General features: G+C 35.1%; 1 protein-coding gene across 4 annotated transcripts; it reads right to left on the bottom strand.

The window, feature by feature from the left end:
• Positions 1 to 5,485: 5,485 nt before the first annotated feature.
• Positions 5,486 to 26,758, bottom strand: LOC136838457 (protein C-mannosyl-transferase DPY19L1-like). Of its 4 annotated transcripts, XM_067103399.1 has the most exons (6): positions 25,755 to 26,698; positions 25,585 to 25,690; positions 23,568 to 25,513; positions 22,700 to 22,837; positions 17,874 to 19,579; positions 11,997 to 14,671 (listed from the first exon to the last, which is right to left on the bottom strand). In XM_067103399.1, the coding sequence occupies exons 3-6, from the start codon at positions 23,637 to 23,639 to the stop codon at positions 14,668 to 14,670; spliced, it is 1,920 nt and encodes a 639-aa protein (XP_066959500.1). In that variant the 5' UTR covers positions 23,640 to 25,513; positions 25,585 to 25,690; positions 25,755 to 26,698; the 3' UTR covers positions 11,997 to 14,667. The 4 variants fall into 4 exon arrangements, with proteins under 4 accessions (XP_066959497.1, XP_066959500.1, XP_066959499.1 ...); XM_067103396.1 differs by lacking the exons at positions 11,997 to 14,671; positions 25,585 to 25,690 and adding an exon at positions 5,486 to 5,890 and having other exon boundaries at positions 23,568 to 23,680; positions 26,525 to 26,734; XM_067103398.1 differs by lacking the exon at positions 25,585 to 25,690 and having other exon boundaries at positions 23,568 to 23,680; positions 26,525 to 26,748.
• Between the last annotated feature and the right edge of the window lie 214 nt (positions 26,759 to 26,972).

Below are 26,972 nucleotides of genomic sequence, written 5' to 3'. Positions count from 1 at the left end.
AATGAGATTCATAGCATTTCACCAGTGGCAGCAAATAGCACACATTTTCTTTGGATGGCCACTGAAGAATGACGTAAAGTTACAGTACCTGGTTTAGCAGGTGGATCGCTTACATGTTAAAAAAACGCTTATAATCTCCACTTCATTAACAAATTGATTGACCATCTATATTAATATATTTTCTCAACGGTATATGCTTCACTGTTCTTACCTTGTTTTACTGTAGTCTGAATGAATGAAATCATTAAATTTAGACTATAAAGCCTTCCTTGATTACATTGGGTGTACAGTGCTTTATTTTCTACTCAGCTGAATGAAGTAACATCGACATTTTATTATACTGTAAGTGCTGTTATTCATAAATGCCTTATTTTGCACAAAAAGTTTAAGTGTCTAACTAGTCTTAACTTTGTCATAGTTCAAAATCAAACTTTGCAGAAGGAAAATTATTCTCCCAATTAAATCATTAAAATATATTCTACCATGAAAAGAGGAAAACATTTACCAAGCTACACAGGAGAGGTCATCAAAACTTCTACAATTCATAAACTCAAAATTTCAATATAGCAAGTGTGAATTATCATCCTGCAGATCAACAGTTTCAAACCATAGTACTTTCACTTCAATGACGTCACTGCACTTAACTTTATAAGCAGTTAGAACTTACACTTGTGTAATAGAAAAGATGACACCAATAACTAATAAATATATAAATATATATGCAGTCAAGAATAAGCAAATGTCTTAAAATCTCCAAATAGCAAGAGAAATTGAAATAACCTGGTAAAATACAATATTACTTGTGTTACAGGAAATAGGTTTCATTTACATTTTGAAACATTCACTTCCCAAAAGTGAGTTTTGATATTGTACAGTCTATATGAGCCTATAACTCAATACCCCCGTCATTCAAATTCCTTCAGAATATATTGGTGTGAAAATAACAAAATCATACACTCCTGTCAAGGTCGTCATCAATTCTACTAAAATACTATTGTGAAATAAATTTCAAATCCAACTAAACCAGTAAGTGAATCCATGAAGGTATTACATATTCATGCTCTTATGAAGAATCAAGGAACTCTAAAAATAAAAATTAAGCTTCCAGTGGGACTTGGAGGCAACTACTATACTACCATCAGCATGGCCACATGAACTTAAAGCTACCACTGAACGTAGTTTAAATTAAGAATTTGATGTGGTGTCATCATACTGCAGAGGTTAGTATGAAAACATAAAAATACTGACAAAATATTTGTAAACAGTTTCTCTCAACTGAGTACTGTATATTTCAGTCTCTCACAGTATTCACATCAGCTATGGTATTCTTTACATCTTTTGGTCTTTGAGTCCAAGGTTGCTTAGAGTAGCTGTCTGCAACACTTAACTGTATAAATTTGATCAAAGGCTGATGTTAGCCTCCCTGTCAATACTTTCTCTTCGTAGTGTCAAATCAAGCTAGCCATTCGACACTGAAACATGTCTTGCCCTCTGTCCTTTCTGATCCTCTCATATAATAATAATAATAATAATAATAATAATAATAAAATAATAATAATAATAATAATAATAATAAAGTTCCAGAAAGCATCACTGCATAACTGATGTTTAATGAAACTGTAGTACAGTAGTAGTTTTATGATCACTAACAAGAGAGGATCCAGGAGGCCAAGATCAAGGGGAAGACCAGTGTTACAGGTACTGTACCATAAAACATGTTTCTTTGACTTCTCTTCCCAGTCACTTAATTTGCATTGCTACAGACCAGTTTTACAAAATAGTGTATAGTTCATTACTTTAAAATCCCCATGCCCATAAACCACTACTGGCCATTGATGTTTGTGTCTACTATAACCTTTTGTAATGGTAATTTTCTTATAATGATGATTAAAGTGAGTTTTTTTTATCAAGGAATAGAGATCTAACTCATCTTAAACATTCGGTGAGTAAAATTTGAAATCTTCAGGCAAGAAAAGCAAAGAAAACTTGGTCTGATGCCTTAAATTTCTACAAACCTTCATCCATCCTCAGCATTACAGGTGGAGGAGGTCCCTTCAACCTAGACTGCAAATTTTCTTCCTGAAGTTTAACAAAGAATAAGGGTAGGTGGTAATGCAGAAGAGAAACCACAGGCCCTTCTGATTTCACATGCTGGAGAACCAATAGCTGAAATTTCAAAGGTATAGAGACTTTATATTTTGACAAAGGAAAATAGTTCTAAACATAACAACAGGTTCCCAGGCCTTCCCATCACCTTTGACAGGCTGCTCCAGGTAAGCAAGTTGGTGAGCAGTACCATCATCGTTGAAGGGTGTCTTCAGATGAAGACATCCTTCAAGTGTACCCATGTTTAAGAGTTGCCTACGAACAGGCAATCAACCAAATAAAGTGCCATATCTGTCTTTACTAAACAAATTGATACCCTGCAAGTTTTATAAGAGCATAATTAAATTTCAGATTCTTCCAAATGGCTGCCAGATCATACCCCAAAAAGGGCCACCCCTTACATTTTGTCAGGCATGACACAATACAGACAGCACCTACTAAAATTTCTTGCAATGTCCTCTAGCACCAAGGTTACATTATCTTCCATTTCATCAAGTTTTTTTTTCACCATCTTACATCTTTACCTTGCTCATATTTTTAATTTTCATTTAAGGAAAAATCCAGAGTGGGCTCTCTGAATGTCTAGCAATATAACTTTGTGGTCTCATTTGACAAAACCCTTGGAACAAGTACAGTAATGCCACATCCATATGGCACTTGAAATACAATGTACACCTGGAGTTCTATTTGCAACAAGATTTACAAAATTCACATAGCTGATAATAGGATGTAGTACAGTTAAGAACCTGGGCCTAGTATGTCCTTGGGTACCATGACAAATGGTTGAGCTATATGGGGGTAGAAGATCAGTAAGGCATTTGACTTGAATTAAAGGAGTTTCTTGACAGATAAAAACATAAAAACAATTAGGTACAGAATTAAGTTCTCATAAAATCACAATTTTTTTAAAATCTCAGCAATCAATGGTCTAGAGCATGACTGTCATAAGCATAGTAGTGAAGATACAAATTTATGGTAACATTGTGAATACACATAGTTCACACAGACACTATTCTCATACTCTTGTGCTTCGACAACTCACCTATATCCCCAGGTAACTGAATTTCCTATTACTGTACCAAATTTACCCATTTGTAAATCTACAAGCATCAGCATAACTAGATCTTGTGGTCTCTCTCCCTCTTCTGTTTCTTCCAGTATGACTGTTGCCAATTAAAAGTTGCATAACAGACCCAGGGCAAGTTCAGTGACTGGCATGCCCCTCTCTGTCCATTATCACCTTCCAGACTTGATGGGTGAGATATGTTTGCTCTTGAGAATATGACTTTTCAACACAGGAAAAATTTGAGACTTAAACATAAATTTTGGTACTTCAATGTAATGTCTGAATGAGAACTTGAACACTTGAAGGTTACAAATAGTAAATTTTTTTTTTTTTAATTCTACTTTCAGTAGTATTCATGTCATTCTCATGGCCAGTAATTGTGTGTACTATACCTTTATGTTAACCAAACCCCTCCACCAAGCCAGAAAGTTTATACAAATTACTTTTCATTTATCTTTCTTGCACTGGCATTTTCCCTGTGTAAACGTTTAACTCCACAACTCTAACTTCATAACCATTTTTTCTGAACAATAGATTGAACACCTGAAATTATATATTTGCCTTAAATACCATCCTACAGTGATTGCACATTTCATTATACAGTAAACAACTTTGCAAGCACTTCAGCAAATTCTTAAAAGTTAATCTTCCTGAACTGATTTCTTTGGTAAATTCACAAAAAGACAAAACTTCAATTTTTTTAACTCAGCTCTGTACTTTCACATTTATAAAAGATTTAATTAATTACAAACATAATTAGACCATTTAACACACTAATAATGAACAATCATTGCAATATGAAAATTTTACAGGAACTAGCATACTGTATGTACTGTACCAGAAAGTTATTTTACATATGCAATATGCCTTTAACAACATTCAAAAACTGAAAACTGGCCACTTCATAATTCAAAACTCTTCATACATACAGATAGGAAAACCAAGCTACAGTATTACTGTTCATAGGTAGTTTGCTCTTAACTAAGGCAGCATGAACCCAGAGTGATGGAAGGTCAAAATGTATACTGTACAAGAATAAACTAATTGATGCTATTACAAGGCTTATGCAGTACAATAATCCACTTTGCAACGTTTCTAATTCTTTGTCTTTACAGCACTCAAGATGAAAGTCAAATAAATGAATGGAGTGCAGTACTGATACATGCAACACACATTTAATAAATGAACCCAACAAAAGCAAGATTATGAAAAGATAACTGATGATTTCTAACACTTAGCTAAAGGGACAAAGCATACACTACAGAATTAAAAAGAAAAATAACTTGCTTGGCATTCTTCAAGAATATGAAATCAGTCAAGGGATGGTAACGTCCCATCTGTGCATCTCCAAGAAGTCGATCAACAAAAAACTTCCTTCAGGTTTTCTATAAGTTAAAAGATTTTGTGAGGTCTCTTCCTTCTCATCAACCAAACCTGGCACAGATTCACATATGGCCTGCCATTTATACTTTTCCTTCACCCATTTCCCAGTCAGCATCTTATAATTTTCATACCAAGCATTTCAAAACCAACTGTTCCTCTACCCTTCTTGCCACATGTTCAAAGATCTGTCTTTTCTTCCAGCCTTGGAATAATACTTCTCTTCATTACTCTCTCACTAGTGACACTATCTTCTCATCACTCAGGTTATAAATGTCATCATTTCATTGTCACATCTTTTCAGAATGCTCTTTAATTTTTTTCTGTGTCAAGGTGTGTATTTCGTAGACTAGAGGTCTTTCATGTGCATCATACATATTTGCTGTGATTACGGTACCACACTTCTGTTATGTTGTCATCTCATAGAAATGTTCTAACTCATCCAACATCTGCCCAGCCACCATAACATACTCCATTTCCAGTACAATATAATCTCTTCTTTTGCGTGGCACATCGTCAAAAAATTTCTCAATGATGGATTCTTCAGCTGCATTTAAGAAATTGTAAGTTATTAGGTTTAAGGTGTTTAAGAAGGTTCTCTGCCTAAGCTTTAAGCTCTCTTCTGTCCTTGAAATGTAGTATACTGTATACATAATTAAATTCCACCTATGTCACACAACGCATTGATACTGCTGTTTTACTTATCCAGTCATGATGTCTCCACCTTCCACTTGTTGATTCTAAGCATGCTGACTTCATAATCTCTGATTCCTTTTTCGGTTTTCCTGACTTTTCAATGACTGTCTCTCTTCATCTTTCTTCCTTCCCTTACTATTAATTCTGTATCAGACGTACCCTACTTGGTATGGGGGAAATATTTTTCTAAATCAATTCAGATTATTATAATGAAAACCGTTTTAGTTCTTTTCATTCTCCAGACTTCTTGAACTCCTGCATGGCTTCTCTCTCTCATGATTTCCCTGATGCCAAGTCCAACCATCACATTCTCAAAAGTAACCCTTGTCAATTCTATCATGTCCACTTAGGTTTCCTATGATTTAATCATCGTACCATCTGGTAATAATTCTCAGTACTCCTCTTTTCTCTTATTGGTCTATTTGTTAGTTTTATGTAAGCAGTAAAGATGTGCATCCCCTTTTTCGTAGAATCAGTCTGGTTATATCATTTATTCTTTCCTTTTCTGCCACATCTTCCACCTTTTCCTAATCGACCAGTACGTCAACTCCTCTCCTCCTTGTCACCCCCACTCCACCAGATTTTGTATTTAGTAGTTACTGGTACTTTCTCCTTAACAGACATTCTCTGCCAACATACCACCTGGAAATAACTGTAATAGTAAGCAACACAAGTTTGCTGGGTTTCCTGAAACTAGTGCCCCCATCAAAAACAAATGAAACAACATTATTCTGTTAATGTAATTACAGTACTCTAATAATCTAAGCCGTAAACAAAACTGTTGTTTTATAGTTCAGTGATAAAAAAGCTCCAAGTCAGTCAGAGGCTTCTAACTACTCATAAGGTATCCATCATTAATTTTTTCACTACAAAATTGTAAGGAACACTGCTCAACTTCTGATATACTCCTGTTGGTGCATACTACATATATGACACCCAAATACAGTAGTGTCAAACTACCGGTGGAGTTTGCAAAAGTACCACGTTTGATAACAATAGCTTCAAACATCAAAAGCAGGATAAAAAAAAACCAGTCTAACTACATGCTAGTTGTTTTTCCTGCTGAACTTGCATTACATGATGGTATAAGTTGTCAATCAATGCAAGAAGTTTAATAAATCCAGCTTTTCTGCAGCTCCCATCATTCTTCAACTACGATGCCTCTTGACTGCCAAAGAGCACTTGCATGATGAATATGCAGTCATTCTTAGCACTGCACCTTAGATGCATAAGCACCTTTTACGTAATTACATTCCAGATTAAAATAAAATTATATTTCAAGTGCAGTATAAGAGGACCTACATATCCTTCTCATTTGAGGCCATCTCGTACCTGTGCTACCATAAATGTTCTTGAAATCCTCAATAAATGATACATGAAGGTCATTAGTTATCTTTTTTAGTGCTGAAAGACATTGCCCCTGCCCACCAAACAATTTACTATCTTATTAAATTAAGTCTTTTGTGTACTATGGCATCTATTCCTTCCATCTAGGATTAACAAGACCACTAAGCTTATCGATCTTGGGTAAACACATGTACTGTACATATCCTTGCGCATCATCCCTTCTGGTGTTTCTCAATCCACAACTGTTATACGTCATAACTTGTCCTGAGCAAACTACAAACATGGACCTTGGGTCTGCATTTACCCTTATTTCATTATTACCCTTCGTCATTATATTTAGTCATCTGTTGACAATGGCAATGTTGGTCCATATCAGCTGCTGTCCTACAGTTTATCCATATTTTCCTGACACTACACAAGACACCCACAAGAGGACTGTTGATTCACCTATCTGAAATAATGGCATTATCTTAGACCAGTCAGAGACAGGTTAAAACAACATTATTTGAATATAACTTTGAGACAACACCAACATACCTTTTCAAAGCACAACTTCTTTGTCACCTGCATTCATTAATTTCATCATCAATTTGCAATCGAATGACAACAGATCAGAAACAATTAATGTGGCATCATTCAAAATATTATTACACATTATCTTGAAATTCTGTGGTAAACAGCTCTTTGCACTCAAAAAAAAATTAAGAAAGCTTCACCAATCAGGCATCCATCTGAGTGGCACCTCTAATGGTTACAATACTCGAGTTTCTAGTAGTAATATTTGACTTTTTGTCAAATACATACACTCATAACTTTTTTATATTTACAAGTGCACAAACCATTAACATGGAATAAATACAGGAATCCCATTGGGAAATAGAAAACAAACGGTAAGTGAGAAGTGAGATAAAATTGATCAACCTTTGGAATAAAGACAGCAACATGTTGCTTCAGGGACACAAGAGGAATATTTTAACTAATGCTATTGCCACTAGAACTGCTGCCCAGAGGAATGCCTGGCAGGCGAAAGGGCCCTTCTTTTCTTTCAGTATGCATTCAAAGCTACTGACCACAGGGTTAGGCAAATATATAGTAAACTGATGGGGTTGTGTTTAACAAATCAGTAATACCTCACTTTGGAAAACAATTATGACACATTTCCAAGTCTGATGCAGACATAAATTCTTGCTTTTCTCCTACTGTCAAATGCTGAAGTTTCAAGGAATTTTCTCAGAAGGATCTTCACACTAGCGACTCTTTCCCACCTTCCCAATGTGCTAAAGGAAGTTGCACAATCAATACTGAGTTCAGATAGCACTGGCTGTGAAACCAGTTTGAATAACATTCTCTCCTTGTATACAAGAAGACAATTTGCAATTATTTCAGCTCAATAACATACTTGCATGCCTGACAAACCACTCTAACAGTGAGAGAAAGAAGTGTACATAATCGTAGGAATTTTATTACTTATGACAGAAACCTTCAGTGTATGACTACATAAAAACATACTCAAAAACATTACTTGAATTGTAATTATCAATAAAGACAAATAATGGGTACAAACACATTAGCGTAAAATGAAGGAAGAAAAAAGTTAAGAGAATGACAAATGGTCAAAATATGACTTGTCAGTGAAAACTTAAAACTGGCACTCATTACAAATCTGGGTCAAAGATACTGCAAAATATCAAGAGCCAACTACCTATCTAACATTCAGTACTATGAAACAGCAGGAGTAACTATTTCAAATCTTATGGAGCTCATTTCTAGTTTCAGGTGGTATTTACGGCATACATCACCCAGTGTGTTTACTCAAATGAGCTACATAATTATACTGAAAAAACATACTCAAATGAGCTACATAATTATACTGATAAAAACAAAGTAAACAATAGCTAATATATACTGTAGTTTCTGCCAACAATGCAATGCACTGTAATTGTAACCTATTGGATTCAAAATCACCTAAAGTTCAACAACAAAAATGCAACTTTCTGTTGCATAGTTCCAAGAGGGGTGGATCCTTTCACACTAGTATTCTGGTTTTATAAAAATATGGGCCTATAAGAATAAATATAACCAATCAAACTTAGTGCCTAATAATAAAATCTTACACACCATAAATTATTAATGTATTAATAGTGTAACATTACCAATTCCATTCTTGCTACCTTCTACCACCCAAAACCATGTTAAAAGTTATTTTAGTTCTGAGCAAACACTTAGCACTAAATTACGTAATCAATAAAGGATACAGTTCTGTCAAACTAAATTCATATGCCAACGTAAACTACCTACATCAAGAAGTAAACTCTGTATGAGACAAGATTTCTTGTGAACATAAGGTGTCTTACACCTTCACAATAAATACAAGACTTCTTAAATGTTTTTGGCTTGTTATTCCCAAGCCTTCCTTTGGACAATCCATATTCCTTGTGCAAAATGAGCTTGCTGCTTCTAAGTTATAAACCAACACAGCAAATGAGGTTGCAACATTTCAAAGAATTTTGTCAGATCCCTCTTAATAAAATTAATTATTGGCATACACAGGGCTGCTTTCATTGAACTTTGGATTCTCTATTATTTTATCTTTCCTCAAAATTTTACACCAGAAGCCAAATTAAACCCCAGTTCAGCAGTCACATTAGTTTTCACATGTAAGTTATCTGTTATGACATGGTAACTGATCATCAAAAGAAATATAGTCGACCCCCAGTATTCAAGGGGAATGTGTACCATAAATAGCTAAAATCCAAGGATACTTAAAACCCCTCTAAAAATGCTTAGAACTGCCTATTTTGATAGTTCAAACACAATAAAAACCCTCTAAAAATGCTTATACTTGAGCATTTCATTAGTTTTATCACAAAAAGTGCATTTAGTCATAAAAATGATATGAAAATAAAGTATGTAATTAGTGAATATTTCTCAGTGAAAAATACTGCAAATAGGCAAATTTTTCGCGAATAAGTTGTATATATGATCCATAGAGAAATCCACAAATTGGTAAGCCTGTGAATCCAGAACCGCGAATAGGCAGGGGTCGACTGTAATTCCATTTCTAATTTATATCCTGTCATTCCATGAAGAATGATAACCTAATAACATTACACTAACTGGAATTTGAAAAACTCTCGAGTCTCACCAGCAATGCAAACCAAAAATTTTGGCAAGTTTTACAATGATCCGATCCAAGTGTTATACAGTACTGTTAACACAGAATTTTCACTGCATGGAAATCATAATTTGAGGAATGCTTTTTATTGTTAACACAAAATTTTAACCATACGAAAATCATAATACAGCACATTTTTTTGTGGATGAGCTGCACTATAGACATAAATAAGATCTTTACTGTGTTGAACATCTCAGTTCTTGATGTTTTCAAATAACAAGATTTAAGACAAAAACTTCAAGAAAAAACAAAAGTATAACTTTCAAGAAAGAGGCAAACTTCTGTTCGCTGGAAGTTCAAATGTCATAACTTGATATGGGCACACAAATCAAAGGGTTTTATTTGGAACTTCATGTTTCAAAATGTTACAATGTATACATGTATGTCTTCCATTACCCTGTATTTCAATCTTGAACCTAAATGTTAGCATCACAAGTAGTTTAATAAACGCAAGACTCTGACTATGAATTTTTGCTTAATGCTGTGTCTTACATGTTTACATATCTTCAAAATTATTTACATATAACCTTCCAATTGAGTAAATGTTGTACTGTATTACATTCGACATGGTTACAAATTTTAATATTTAAAAACCATTGCAAAATTGGTCCATATCTCTTTCAGTCCAAGTCATATTCCTAGTGTGTAAAGATGGTCACAAAAAAAATTGAGGTTTTACACTTATCTAAATAAAATTATTGCAATACAAAACTTAACTACAAACATAATTCATGTTTAACCAAGAAATAATCTCAGAGCATATGTATTCACTTTAAATTCACTTAAAAAATATGTACAAGTTCAAATTTCAAAAATATTTCAAAAATTAAAAAAACCTTTTCTTTGGAATCCTCTAGTCCAAACTCAATTTTTCCTTGTGTCAAACTTTCATAGTTTTTCCCAACTTTAGTGCAATTCACAATTCCTATTTTTCCCTAACCATACCACCCTTACCTGCACAATCTCATACATTACAGAGATGTCCATACATAAATCTGAATATCTACTTAAATCTTGTTCTTAAATACAGTTCTTGCAGCATTCTGTATGAATTTATTAAAATATATGAGAATATGTTCTACTGTTATTAGTCCCTTACTAAATGTCAGCTTTTTAATTTGACTGTTTGAATTGTATGTTACATTTACCTTGTAACTCATTGCAACTCCTACTACTGTACATGACTGAAAGGATTTCACTCAAATTTAGGACAAAGTGAGACTTCCATGAATAGATTTGCAAGAAGGGAGACCATACATCTATCCATCTGTCTGTCCATACCATCTTGTCTGTCGCCCTTACCTTATCATCGAAACTCTTCTGACACAGGTGATGGGATTCCAAAGGAAGACCATAAATGTATGTACAGAGGGAAGAGCATCCATCTAGCTGTCGGTCAGTGTGTCTTTCATCCAAACACTAGTAAGGTGGGAGGGATCTTGGAGAAACTTCAGTATGAACTTTGCAAAAATATGAGATTATCATTCCATATTCTATAAGTTTTGCATACAATTTTAACCATGGCTACAACATTTGAACTATGAGCGACAGGCTTGATACATGATATGTAACATGTTTACTCCGCCAATAGAGCCCTTTCAGACGGTACGATGGTTTCATAAACAAACCTTCCATGGAGAAAATTGCAGGATTTATTGACTTTTCCATTAACTATGATGGCATATTTCAAATTTTTATCAATCACAATACAGTACTCAAAGACAGGGGCAGATCAGGGACTGGCAGGTTACATGTATTGCCTTAGCAATACTGTACTCCCCTATGAATGATTGTTAAATATTGATATCACTCAACATTGTTTAGCCCAGGCCTGCAAGAGTTAATTATCTTTGACTAAATGGTTTGATTAAACTATCTAATAATAATATTAGATTAAGTTAAGTTAGCTTATAGCTTATGTATTCATTAGCAGACAAAATCTGGTTATGTATAATGATGTTTTCTTCATCCTCATGAAGGTATTTCCTGTTAATAGTCTTCCAAATAATTGTAAGCATAGCAATGTAAGTACTACAAAGTGCTCCTGTAATCTGAACTCGGCTGTGCATTAAATAAATGCTAAAATAAAATAGAAGTATATCTTTTACTATCCTTATTATACTAAAATTTAGCTTTGCTTCCTCTTCTTGTCTTTATCTCTAAAAACAATAATAAAAAACCAATGTTGTTTTGCTTGAAAAAAATATATAGAATATCAAATATGGGTCTGCTAGATGTCATTATTATTTTAAAATATTTATGAGTTCTTACAATTGTGTCACGTCCAAAGAATCTTGAACTACCGTAAAGAATACTAATATGGATATGAATATTTTGTGCAAGTTAACTGGGAGAATGCATAAAAGAACAAAATATTAAAAGGGCTCAACATGAAATAATATCCACAGAGACAATAGTACCTGTTTCTGGTTAATATCTTGGCTCTTCATGAAATAAAAATTTAGCTTACTGCTTAAGATGGGTTTACAATTATTACTCTAAGTAGAATGCACGAGGTTTCAAATAATATAAATACGTACACCACCCAAAAGTCTTCTTTCTTGAGGCAAACAATTTTCACATGAATATTTTTACCTTTCAGGCCAGAATATTCACAGTGCAGTGGCCTAGACTGAATCGCCGGGTCAAAATCCTTACTGTAATATTTTTGTTCAACCTAAGATCCAATATACAAGTGCATGAAAAACTACTTCAAGAGTGTAAAGTATCATTTCGTGTAATTAAAACCTAAGATTAACTGAACCTCATCGCATAATTTTTACTACCATGTAAGTCATCTTAAATGATTGTAAAAAAAAATATGAGGCGAGGTTTAGTTAGCCTTGACTTACATGTTTTGATCTCGTATTGCTAGCTTATGACAACTTCCAAACTACCAACCATCTGAGGTACAGTTACAGCCAGTGAGCACCAAACCTACTTCAGTGAAACATCAATAAAAAAAACTTAAATATCTTGAATATACTATCAGTGTAATATAATACCTTACTGCATTATCTGTAAATTGTCTGAACTCTTGGTATGTACCAACATATATATTGAAAATATCATGTGCAAACTATCGTTTGTAGTGGCAGCATTTTAACCAAGGTTGTTGATCAATTTGTTTGCTTGCCATGTGTGATTTGTGACCATACACGCATGCAACTTGTGCTGGCTAGTCATTACGAAAGTGTATGGGATTTTGGACTTAGTAATTTTTATTTCTTGCACCAGAGGCACAGGATCTTCATATAAAAATATCTATAACGAGGAGAGGACTTTAAGACCAACATTTACTGGTAGATTGAGCGTGTGTTTGTGGGTTGGGTCTTGGTGGCTTATAGAGCCAATGAAGTGGCATTTCAAGTAAAATTTTATAAAGGGTAAGCACATCAGTTTTAGTGTAATTAAAACATAAGAAAATATATGGGTAAAAAGAATCCAGTGAGAACACTGGGCTTTGAATAGACATCAATTTAAATTGGAATTGGACACCCCAAATGGATGTGACATCACTGTTTCACAACAAATGTATTAAACTGCAACATTTTACATCTGAGAACTTAATGTAACTGACTCTTCCCTACTTATTAAAAACTATACAAATGACACCCCCCCCAAAAAATTATGGTTAAATATAAAATTCTAAAAATCCAGTTAAATATAAAATTCTAAAAATCTAGCTAAACTAAATGTAGTCAACAGTGTCATTATCCCATGCAAAATTGGGTCAAAATTGTCACTGGGCTCTCTCTTCTAAAACCAAGAGAGAGCAAAACCAAAATGTCCACTCTCCCTAAAATAGCAACTCCCTTTCTCCTAAATGTTATTTTTACAACTTAATACAAAAACAAACCATATCAAAATACAAGAAACCGTGAAATCTTTAGGTATGACTTTGATTCTATTTCTTTGCGCATTTACAAGTCATGTGTCTATACTGAATTGTCATCAGTAAAAAAATGTCTTATAAAGATGTTTACAGCATGTCTTAAAATACGAAATAAGGTTTACAGCATAATGCCTCTGAATACAAGAAAAGAATACTTGTTATTATATAAAAATTCCTGAAAGGACTGCAAAACATTCAAGAGGTTTGACAGAGCTAGCTACTAAGATATGATGATCATAAAGATCTTTCCAGAAATGTAACCTTAAGTACATTCTCAAGCTTATGTTTTAGGTCACCCTAAATTTTAAATAAAACCAATTTTTACATAGCCTAATGACCTGGTCTTTGGAATCTGTCAAAAAGTTTTAAGCGGTTTCAAGCCTCAATTTCCAATATATCATGTCTTGTTTCGAATAAATCTTGTTCCTTCATTTCTCTTTTTATAATTTTACTGTATACTGATGGCCCATTAACAAATGGCACTAGTAAGCATTTTTTTTTTATTTAGCAGAGGATAGGTGATTCAATACACACAAAATAAAAACTAATATAACTCAATGTGTTTAGAAAATGGATATATTTCTCAGGGTGCAACAACCCTAAAAATGCAAAGTACCATAAGTACACTGTGCTTACCCTTTAAAGTTTCATTGTCTTTATAAGACGGCACCTCATTTTGAGCATTTTTGGATACTTCATGTGTTGTCTTATCTGCTGAAATGGATATTTCCTACAATTTGTTAACAAGCATATATCAGTGCAGAGCACCATAGTACAATTAATAACCACCACCCCACTAAAAATAGTTACATTTTTTGCTGTAGGCTGCATAAAACCTATGTGCTTTTATTATTTGATGTAGCTGGAGAGTCAACGAACTTCAAAGAGCAAAGTACATACCAAGATACCCAGCTTTTCCTATTCTCTTTCCTTACAAAATCTGCACTGGCAGCCACTAAAAGCAGTAACTTATAAGCCAGGAACGTCAACCACAACCAGATTTCACCTGATGGAAGTAAGAATAAGGTATAGCAGACATACTGTAATTCACGAAAGTACACAGACATGAGCATTACACATTTTGTAACAAAAACCAGTGGGCATGTGAGAGAATACCATGAAAAACTGATGACACTGCAATCCGTTGGATTTCAAGTGATGGGTATTAAGACATTTGATTAGTCTGCCCTAGAAATTGAAGTTATGAACATTGCAAGGGCATGTGCATGAACCTGATGCTTTCAATTCATGCTCCAAAGCTGTTTACCAAGATATTTCTAAACAATTTAATCTGTGCCTTAAATTCCATAAAGACTGCTTACAGCTATGAATTATTACATTTCAGCGAATATTTTTTTTACAAAAACTACTGCATTCACATACACCTCAGTGCATGAGCGAAATGGGAAATTTAAGAAAATTCTTACCAAAAACAATGGAGCTTTTAAGATAATTTTCAAAAAGAATGTTTACTGCTGTAGTGTAAAGGTATACAATGTTAGATACTGTTAGGTACTGACAAATATACTGAATTAACATAAAAGAAGTGACAAACGGGGAATGCTGATAATTTAATGATGGCATTTGGGAAAACTAAATACATTATGAAAATCTTTAAATAACTTGGTATAGTATATGGCAATACAAAGTTTCATAGTTTAGGGGATTTCCCACAAGCTGAAGCATATGATTGGTCAGTATATATTGTCTGTCAAAATAAATTACAAACCATTTTTTTAACAAAATACCATCAATACTGGATACTGTATTGCAAGTTGCTCTGACTTAGCAACATACATCTGAAAACATAATTCATTCAACTTTAAACAATTATTTCTCCATCGTTTTTCACAAATTTTGTCAAAATTTCAAACACGATAGACCTAATTCTGAAAGCTGATACTTTGGCACTTTTTTTGGAGATGGTAAAAAATTAATTTGTTTCACAAATCAATTTTTATTAAGATTTCACCTAACGGATTCAAAGGTTATTATTACAAGGGCATGACATATTAATATAATTACTGAAGAGTAATTAACATACAAGGAAGCAGGCATTTGAACTTTTTTTTCTTTAATTGAAGGGTGCAAATAATGGAAGGGTAACTGAATGGATTTTCTGGGCTGAAATTGGTGTACATCCTTTATCCCTGATATAAATACTATAGCCCTACACCAATAAACAAAGAATTTTGTCCCTGAATCAGTTGTCACTTTTAAGAATCTAAGATCGTTAAAATTCAGAATTTAATACTGTTACAAATTCCAAGAATATAAGCACTGACTTTTACGAGTCCATACAACTCTTCACAAGATTAGTAAATTCACAGGAGCCACATAATATACCTAGCGGTAAATTTCCCAGAAGTACCCACAGCATGAATTCTATTACAGTATCGTCTTCTTCACAAAGCAATGAAAAATGTAGTGCTTCACATCTCAAAAATGTTTAGGAACATTGTTTTTATCAAGTTCTATTGGTATTGCAAGGACTATATGAATAAGCAAGCTATGGAGCTTTGGGAACAGTCTTTGGCAGACAAAATGTCCATTAAATTAGCAATGAATACAGTTGCAAGAGGGTAAATGTAAACTGAAATATTTTGTGGTCTATCATTGCATAACCTGTATCAGTACTATAAATTGGTATATATACCTAATGGAACATACTTCCCTCTGAATGTTGCCATTTGTTAAGTTTGTTCTAACTGCTTCATAATAATAAATTATAAAGTAAATCACATTTACTTGTGGCATAGTTACAGAAAGACTACCCACTCCACAAAGAAATGTGTTATCAAAAATATTTTGTAAAATATCTTTATTTTCCATCAGAAATTGGTTATTCCTATACGTTCTAACAGAAAGCATATTTTCAATGGACACAAAACAACTTTAGGCCTCTAAAGTAACTATCTGTGATATGAGAGAGACCCAGCATACTAAGGGAATAAAAAAAGCACCAGTTCAAATACATAAACTCTGCGTATGTATTCGATCAAATGTTAATACTGCAGTAAATACTTGAGCACCTACAGCCAACAGTGAATAGAACAAAAATTTTATGTAGAATACTAACACTGCTCCAACAGGAACCAATGTATACTTTACGACAATATCTAATGAAAGAATTGGTTCAATGCCTTGAAATTAATAAATTTCAGATACATCAATATTTTCACCTCTAAGACTTACAAGATTTATGTGTTCAATTTCTGTCAAAGAAATTTCCAAACCTATAAAAGACACCGTCATAATCTATGCTTGCTACAATCATAAAAATTACTATTAATGTGAAAATTACCAATTCCGATTTATTTCCACTAATTTTCTTGGTAGATACATACTTATTATTTCTGGGAAGGACTACCATATGTATGAAAAGATTTTTTCACCGATAATCACCTCAAGAATTTCAAACACTTCCAAACTCCATGCAACAATTATACTCATAATAGCTAATAGACACTCAGTCTTTTCCCTCGTCAAAATCATAATCCCGAACTTCTGCTAAGCTATAGTTCATTGTACAAAACTTGTACCATGTCAATGCTGTTAAAATACTACATAAGTATTTAATGAGAAATATACTGATCAGTAAATTTCAGCAAAGAATTATCAGGACCTAGACTACAAAAATAGTTCATGGACAATTTTAAACTAACTCTATTACACAAAGGATTCTACACAGAGACTTCTCAGACAGAAATACCAAAAAATATAATTACATACTGTCTTAAATGTTCACTTGATATCCAACTGATACGTATTCTATTTTTTATCCGATCACTTTAGGAGAATTTTTTTCAATTATTATTCTGAAGTCCTTAAAATATTCAATATACCCAAATTCAATTAAACATAAGGAATATTGAGAAAATCACTACGAAAAGCTATAAATATTTCGTCAAACTGAACATAATCCTTATCAAATTAGTCCCATATTTAACAGTTGAGGTAATGGTGATTACTTTCTGTACAGAAACACTCATACGCACACCAACATCTCGATCTTTGTTTCTCTGATTTCACTTTCACACTATTATACATCAACAATTAAAAAAACCTGTAGTTTGACACTTAGATAAACTTTGTACAGAAGTTTTAATGACTACAGAAGAGCATCACAGCTAAAGCATCATAAAATAAAAGCTCAAAGTTCCTATTTTTACGCGCTATGATAACGAGGTGCAGGAATTTCTACGTACCGTGAAGGAACTTGAAGAACCACAAAAATATCATTAGAAAATACTCTATGGAATGGTGCTGGGCTTCTATGAAATAGTTTAGGGCACAAATAGGGTTTATGTTTGTTCTGCGGCTCCTCTATATCCCACAAGTCCACCATCCCACAGCCAGGTCGACTCCTCCGTATGCACCAAGGCTCTTCCAGCACAACGTAGTTCACTTTCATAGAAAGTAATGTTTCGTACACATTCTCTGCTGACCTACGACTAAACACACTATACACTTTTTTAGTCCGTTCTCTTAATCCCGCATGCTCGTAGTGAGGATGGTTTACGATGGGTCTTTGAGTTGATAAGAGTATATTGGCCATGGTAGACATAGGACCAGCAAACACAGCATCTTCATGGGTTTCTGACTGGATCCATTCGATCAACTCCTCTAATTCAGGATTGCTATATTCACCCACAATTGATCTTTGTTCTGATATGTTTCTAAAGCCACGCACGCACATTCCACTCACTAGTACCGCCAAGATTGCTAAATGAATTTCTTTTCTTTCAATGACTCTCCAGTATTTTTTGCACGCTAATAACGAAACCACAACGCACATCTGTGGGGTCAGGAACAGCTTTAATCGCATGACAAGACTGGCCATAATGGCGTACACAATAAGCATTGCACCAGTAAATATTACCCCAGGATCTACCCCAGACCATAACGGTGGTCTTACTTCATTATTTTTATCCATTCGCGCAATGAGATTGTTTTTCACTATCGTGAGAATGTTGATTAAAACGGCTCCTCCTACCATTGTCACACATGGGAAAAGGAGGGTCTCATTCAACTTGTACAATGACTCCTGTGGAAGGAAGTCAAACTCTGGAGAGCAGGTATATAAGAGAGTATGGAAATCTGAGTAATTTGTGAACTTTGATTTCAAAATATTTACAATGTGAGCATCGTCTTCCACACCAAAAATCCTTGACAGTTCAATCTTGCACGCTGTACACGAAACGAAGAGGAAGCTCAGCTGAACACCCATATTTGTAGGGAATGGAAGATGCTGAATGATTGGCTCCATGAAAAGATAGAGCAGTAATACTCCTAGAAGACATCCGGCAAGCGGTGAGGACACTAACAGAGTATTTCCAAACTGAAGAACTATGTTATTCAGGAAGCCATACGAGGTACCCAATAACACCAGCAACATTGGCAGCGGTGTAATCACGCCAATTGTATACATTATATACACCACTCCGACGACTGCAACTATAGTGAACTGTGCAAACTGCCAGCATAAAAGGTATGCCAAGGTTAAGGTACCAACTAGTAATGGCCGTGTCCATACGGGCCGAGGAGTTCTTAACACTCGAGTTACTGCAATGTTGAGGGCAATGCTCCATGGGAAAGCAAAACTCTCTCTCAGCGGTGGTGTCCACTGGACTCTTGTTGCTTCACCATGATTAAAAAAGAAGCACAACACAGTCAAGAATCCCCCAATAAGATTTCCACAAAGGTCTGTCCCTTGGATAAACAACAGAGCAGCGGTCAAACCTGCACTGATCCATACGCCTGCCAAATACCAGTAAGCTGGATCACCTAATCCTTCACAGCTCACGACAGGAGCTAAGCCACCGCCTCGGCTTACCTGCCAGCACACTCTCATCTCTAGGCCCAGCCATGATGTTATGGCATTAAAAACACGGTATGTGCCACCAAGTACCACCTGCAAGATAGAAAGAAATGTGAAAATACACCATATGTAAAGCACATTAGACTGTCTTAATACTAACACTGTACCTTGACAATTAAAAATTTTTCTGATAACATTAATGCTAAAATGCAGAAAGAAAAATTCATTGAAAAGCAAATGAGGCATATGTGTTAGCATCATTAGTTACTATCACTTAATTTTTGGTCAACATGAAAAAATGGCTATGGCTGATGTCATACATGAGTCTTGACTTCCCTCTTATAACAATAATACAAGGATATTTCACAGGCTTCCACCTCTTTGTGGTTTGAATTTTATCGGCCCACTACAGTCAAAATCAAAACCTCATGCAATGTACAGTAGTGCCTAAAGCTTCAAACTGAACATATAGAGAGGGAGCTGTGGAGAGAGAAATGTCCATGGTGGCTCACATGAATAATACTACTGTATAGTTGTGTTGTTATTAAACGTAATGTTTCCATTGGATAATGACGTCTGCCAATGAGAAGATACAGAACACGGCGAGGCAATGGAAAATATTAAAAACCCATTGTATATTAAAATTCCACAATTATATCAATAAACTGTATTATTCGTAAAAGTTAAAAACAAAGACTTTTGAACACATGAATGGTTTTGAAAGTTTTTGTTTTTGACTTCTACAAATAACACAATTTACTTGTATAACTGCGGATTTTTAATACAGTACAACAATTAAATCACAACATCAATTTTTTGGTAAAAATAACCCATCATGATAAAGATTAAACAATGGATTAAAATTCAAGAAAAATAAGATGAATTTTTTATGTGGGGACCCACAACACAAGTAAGCAAATGCCATTATCTAGTTAGACCATACAGAAGAGAAATATGAAAAATAAACAAGATTTTAATAGTTGTAGTTATTGGACCTGAAAATTAAAAGAAAATTATAAGAATTGGGGAAACAAAAACAAAGGACAGAATTTTGAGTAAAAGTAAGACTTGGTAGTATGAAAGGCAGGAGCAGAGACTCATTCTACACAACAATAGCCTAAACTGATTGAAATACATTAGTCATTGACATCATTTATACATCCATTCAGGATCATTCTTATTTCCATTAATTTCATAAAAAAAAGTACAGTAGATTACCTTTTAGCAACAATCCAAGATGACTACAACCCATTATTTGTAATTTGTGAGTTGCACAGAAGAAATGTGAACAATTACAAGAAAAAGAAACTAAAATTTAAGTGGTCTTCTGTTGTCGTATCTGTCAAATACAGAACTATTTACAAACTACATCATTATGGAAGCATTTAACCACACCACAGTCAAATTTCCATTCTCAATGGTCTAGCTTGAAGGATTTTGCTCTTGAATGAGACTTTAACACCCGAAGAATACAATAAGCAAAATGAACTAAATCAATGCTTCACAGACCCTATATAGGATGAATTGCAAATCAACACACACAACATTTCTTTTTGTCATTTTGGGTTGGCACCTTGTATCCAGTAACAGTGGAGGTTAATTCACAAACAAGAGTATTATTTAAACTGAATTCTAAAACCACATAAATGCAAATGATGTAAGTTTTGGTATGAACTGTGGGCAATACAGGCAATCCCCGATTATTGGCGGGAGTTCCGTTCCCGACAGTGTGACAATAATCGAAAATTTCTGATACAGTAACTGGAAATTGACAAATATCGGTGCTTATTGGTGCCAATAAGCAGAGATCAGTACCTCTGTTAGGTGGGTATCGGCCCTGGGGACTGCTTTGGTTAAAAATAAGTGCCAAGAGGAAATCAAAGCAGAGTATCCTGCCGAAAATAGTGATGTTATCTCAAACACTGAGATAGTAAAGCATTTGAGATGAGATGATCAATCAGTTAAGGGGACTGCCTGTACCAAATACAATTACAAGAGTGCTAAAGATTATAAAGAAGGGGCACAAATAAGGACCTGGACCATGTGAGAATGAAGCATTACGAACAAAAAATGCAATACAGTCAAATGGAGAAAAATCATCAATGTCTAGCCTCATAAAAAGGAAAAGATATATAAAAAATAAAATGATTATCATAATGAAAACTGATAAATGCCAAAACAACATTTCAAAATTAAACCAAAGTGCTATTACCAGGTCTTGGGTAAGCTTCCTAGTAAAATATAATGGCTATTTAACAGTCAACTACATTGCATATTGGAAGAAGGATAAATACAAAAAAAACTCTTAAAAAGAATTTTTTACAATATCCCACAGAAGGAAAACAACCCAGTATACCAAAGAACTGAAGATTTGGAAATGCAAATGTTAATCATTAAATGGTACACAAAGGCCAGCTCAAGTGACTGGTCCTTGACCATAGCAGCTGTGATAGTTTGTTTCTGCATAACCTTTGCTGGCTACCAACATACATTATGCACTGCCCTTTTCAAGACCCTAAATAAATTGTACTGGAAAGATGACATTTCTTTTACAGTCTAAAGCATGTAACTTTAATTATTACTATAAATATAGTTTTATACAACAGAAATGTTTGCACAGACACTACTGGCCCTAACTGCAAAAATGTCTATGGTTGATTTTAAGTGCTATAAATGCAATTCTGTGAAATAGACAGCTCAGACAACTAATAAAGTATGAAAGTGACTGATATCTGTATAATGTAAAGTATGCTTCAATTCAAAACGTGACATATGAATGCAAAGTATCACAAAGCACCAGAATGATGAAAATGAGTATGGACAATGTTCTTCCTTTTAGGCTGACTGGTGATACATTGCTGCAGATCAAAAAGTTTATTTGCAATAATAAAAATATTACTCTACAGCATGATACAATTAAAGAAGGTTGCTCATAGAAATATGGAGCATTTAATCTTTACATGTGTGCTCCATAGGAATCCCACATGTATGCTCTAAGTCCCACAAACAAATTAGGGAACCGCAATGGCATCTTTAACAAGAAAAGTGGACATGATATTTTAGCATCAGTGGATAGTCAAATGGTAATTTACATTTTCTATTCACACAGAGTGAAATCTGATATCACATCTCTGATGTCTATTTTGTACTACATGTATTACTGACTCATAACCTCAATAAGTTTATAAACAAAGTTCAGTCTACACCACTTACCTCTGGGTACAAATTGAATCTTTGTAGTGTATTGATGATGTCTGGGTATTCCGTCAAATTATCATGCATCAAGCGATTCAATCCCATCAAAAAAGATTCAGAATTGACCAAAGTCTTGTAATATGAGTAATAGAGTCCCTGTGAAGGATAAAAAAAAATCACAACTAAATAATTATGTTACTATCAAGTCATATTTCTAGACAATGGTCTAGTTAAACAGTTACAGTATTCTAATTCTTAAACTACTGACAAGTAATTTGGGTGCCACTTCAATGCTTAAAATGTAATTCATTCTGATTAATTTTTCCAAGATGATTCTCCCTTACTGTTTTGTTTTATATTGGTATTATTTTTTTTACTTTCTTTTTTGGGAAACAAAACAGGATTTGGATTCAGTATTAAACTTCAAAAACAGAGTACCAGGCAGTCCCCGTTTATCGGCAATCCGGTTTTAAGGCGCTTGTCTATCGACAAAGATAACTGGATTTTTGGCGCCGATATGTGCCAATCTCTTGTTAATGGCGCTGATTTCCACTTAACAGCGGCACCGATATCCATTTATTGGCATCGATAAGCACTGTTATCGCTGATTTTCAGTTATCGGCTGTTTTCAGTTATTGTCACGCCATCGGGAACGGAACCCCCGCCAATAACCGGGGACTGCCTGTACAGGTATTTTGGATTTGGTGACTGGTAAAGTAGTAATAGCGCTAAGTATTTTTAAAAAAATTGGTTCTAAGATTACCACATATAAACTATTAACTTGCAACTTAGGTAGATGTAAAAACTGAATGACAATATGTGCTAAAAGTACTCCAGAAAATTTAAAACTGAATGACAAGTTTTTTTCCAAAAAAACTGTACTTACCATCTCAGTGCGGAAGGTCATTTCTCGCTCCAAGTTCGAAAGATGAGAGAAATGTCTGTCATTTTCAAACATAGTAGACACATGGATACTATGAACCACACCAATGCACACAGCTGAAAAATCAGTTATTTTCTTTACAATCAGTTATTTCCTTCAAGTTATATGTGTCACTCTACTAGTTGATGTTTAATTCCATTAATACATGGACACAGTAAACATAAGAGTCCTGGAAACATCCAATTTACCCTCGTCTGCCTGTCTTGCAATGAGGTTCATTGGAAATAATCTCATGCACAATATCATCACAAATGTATCATCTAATTATGAGAGAGAGCCTAAATTACTAAAAATTACCTACCAATACTTCACACTAAAAAAAAAGACTGCTTACAATAGGTGAATGGGAATTTCCCTGACTCACCCACCTACCTCCAATTACTCACCTTATTACCAACTTTCAACAACCATTTCCATCTATATGAACAAATAAAAGTTTATCACAAACCCACTAATCATAAAACAGCCTAAATCCCTTACTACGAGAGGGACAAAGCAAAGGAGTCCAAGAAGGAACGGTGCTGTCGGTTCAAAACGAGCACTTCCATGTTTAAAGATTTGCGCTGGATGGATCTCCAGAGTTTGGGCACTCCTATAAGCAAAGGGTCAGTGGTAGAAGAAAACCCAATGATAAACGTCCTCTAGCGCAAGGCCCATATAGCAGTGAAGGGTAAGAACACTACCAGTGAGAAATGTCGGATGGACAGCAAATTAGGCAAATCCATAGCATTAAAGTGAAAGCACCAGGAAAAAATTCCAAGCAGGCCTCTTGGCAATGCTTGGTGCCTACCCTATGTATATCAAGAGAGTACCACCTGACAAAAAAGGCAGGGTGGATGAAATGGCATTAACATTCTGAGCCCAAATCTTGAGGGACACAAGAGCACAAGTCCGAGATATACTTTATGACCTCAACAACTCATACGCAAGAACAGTCAAGGGTAGAATAATGAAAGGATGCAGTCTATCAAAGAAAGGCTTGGAGAACTATCACACATTATAGAGGACATCTCCTGCTTAGAAGGCAATGCATGAAATGCAAAACGGGAAAACCAATTCAAATGTCAGAGTGAGTCTGGCTACCAGCCCAGAGGCAAAAGGGGGCATAGGACTAGCAATTGGAGTAGGAAACTCCATGAAAGGTACAGAGGTCACTAAGACACCACAGCAGACCAAGAAAATCCAAAACAAAGCCTGCCGGGTCCGAGAAAACACTCATCTGACAGACTCATTCATTCAAATAGTGGGGTGACACAGAATCAAGGTCAAGCCCCTACCTGGAGGTCCCCTGTGACTTTCAAACATAAAAGACTACTTCAAATAAAAAGTAAAAAGACATCAATCATTTAAATGTGGCTATGCTGAGAAAGGGACAGGGGAGAGGTAGCATAAGAATATTTCCAGTTAAGAGTGAGAGGCAAATCATTCATAACTCAAAGAAGGCCTCTAGGGGTGAAATAGTGGCTACGGGGACAAGAACCCTTTTACTGTTCGCTCTACCCACAGCCATGAACTGCAGTCAATGTCTGGGTGAATTAACATCCCTCAAGAAAATGAGAATGAGTGGACTCATGCCTGGGGAATCAGCCCCCAAATAGGATAACTACAGATCTGCATGCTCACCCAAACACGGCTGCCTCTGCAATCAATGATCAGGCTAACCATCCTTCCCTGAGGACACTGAGTTGTAAGTGACTGGGGAAAAGCAGACTTATGCCAAGGGGATCAATCAAAAGCAACTAGAGGTCCAATCCACCCACTTGCTCACAGTTGGCTGCTTCTACAAACAGTTGCCATGATCACAATTTAATTGAATTGAATATAGAATTTAGGCCAAAGGCCATACACTGGGACTTATGAGGTCATTCTGAGCTGGTGTTCACAATTACCTACTCTTGGTAGGAAAATGGACTCTCATTAAGTCTCTATAAAGTATAAAACATTAAAACAATAACAGTACCTACTTGTTAAATATGTTAAAATTAAATAAAAATATTAACAAATTGGGTATGCTGGCCATCCTGGAATGCTATTGCACATCACAGTTATAAAACTAAAGATGGTAACTATGTTAAAAAGTATAAGAAAATATTCCAACCGTCGAGAACTTTTGGTATTCTGGTTGTAAACAATTGGAGTTTTCTACCTTCACTGGTTTTGTAAGGAATTATTACCCCCCATGAGAACTTTTGGTAACTAAGTAACACGGCAAGCTAGGTTAAGTTATGTCAAGTTATAGTTCTTTTTATAATAGGTTTCCTTAGCCAATCCCTTCTTGAACATATGGCTCCCTACTGACTTACACATGCACGGAACCATTCCATGACATCAAAAGGTGGTCATTATCTCGGTCTGCGACTGGTGGGAATCAGGCAGCGGAAATACACAGTCTGCCACAGTCAGTTGAGAACCAACTTGCAAGATTACAGCAGATTAAAAGGAACTATTTCATTTAACTTCCATGGTTTATGGAGCTCGTAGGTCAGGTCAGGATATAAAGGGTCATCACCATCCCGGCAAGGACTCGGAGCCCCAGGTTAGGTTACAGTGCATCCCTCTCGTTTAAACATCTTTACTGCTTTTTTTTATTTTAAATGCCTATAAGATTTTAGACGAGTGCTACAACTGATAGCCATTAATTATGAAAGTTTACGAGTGATTAAGTCAAATTAATATACGGTTTATGAAGTTGGCTACGAATTATCCCCATTAGGGCCAACCTACACTTCTTACTTCAAGGTGACCTTAAAATTTTATTAGCCTTATAAAGACGAAAATTCTTCATAAACCAAATTCTCTGACATTTAAAAAATGACGTTTAGCCGAAGGCCTAAACCGGGACAGGATAAATCCTAAAACCTCACATCCTTTCCAGAGGGATTGTTTACGTCCCGACTCACCACACACTACGACCACCACCAAGGACGGCGGTTTATCCTCCGGAGGAGGCTTGGGGCTCTTCGCCGGGCCATTCTCCTTCGGGACACTCGGGTGCTTCCTGTTTTTCGGGGGTCTCTCGTCTTCGCTGTGCCTTCGGTGGTGTTTGGCCGCCATCATTGATGAAGTTGTTGTGCACTGGATCGTCGGCCGAAGTCGCGGTCACCCGGAGCAATCGGATACAGGCGACTGATCTCGTCTGTTAAATCCTAGATACCGTTCTTTTTATCATTTTTTCTATATAAATGTCATTTTGAACCTTCGAATTTGATTTGTCGTATATCAAAAAGTTTTGGTAGACTTTTAAAGACTTTTTAGGTTCATTAAAGTTCGATTATGCAGGCAATTTATCTCGGATGTAAATCCTGGACACCCTCCTCTTAGTATCATTTATGTATATAAATGTCATTT

The sequence above is a fragment of the Macrobrachium rosenbergii genome, chromosome 5, assembly GCF_040412425.1.
Source record: "Macrobrachium rosenbergii isolate ZJJX-2024 chromosome 5, ASM4041242v1, whole genome shotgun sequence".
NCBI lineage: Eukaryota > Metazoa > Arthropoda > Malacostraca > Decapoda > Palaemonidae > Macrobrachium > Macrobrachium rosenbergii.
The sequence above is the reverse complement of the archived record's forward strand: the minus strand, read 5'-3'. Positions and strand labels throughout refer to the sequence as shown.

Coding starts and splice junctions, on each gene's coding strand:
- LOC136838457 (XM_067103396.1), bottom strand. CDS start 26,681: ATGATGGCGGCCAAACACCACCGAAGGCACAGCGAAGACGAGAGACCC. Junction 23,681..26,524: donor GGTGGTGGTCGTAGTGTGTG/GTGAGTCGGGAC, acceptor CTGATTTTTCAG/CTGTGTGCATTGGTGTGGTT. Junction 22,838..23,567: donor TGACCTTCCGCACTGAGATG/GTAAGTACAGTT, acceptor TATCCTTCACAG/GGACTCTATTACTCATATTA.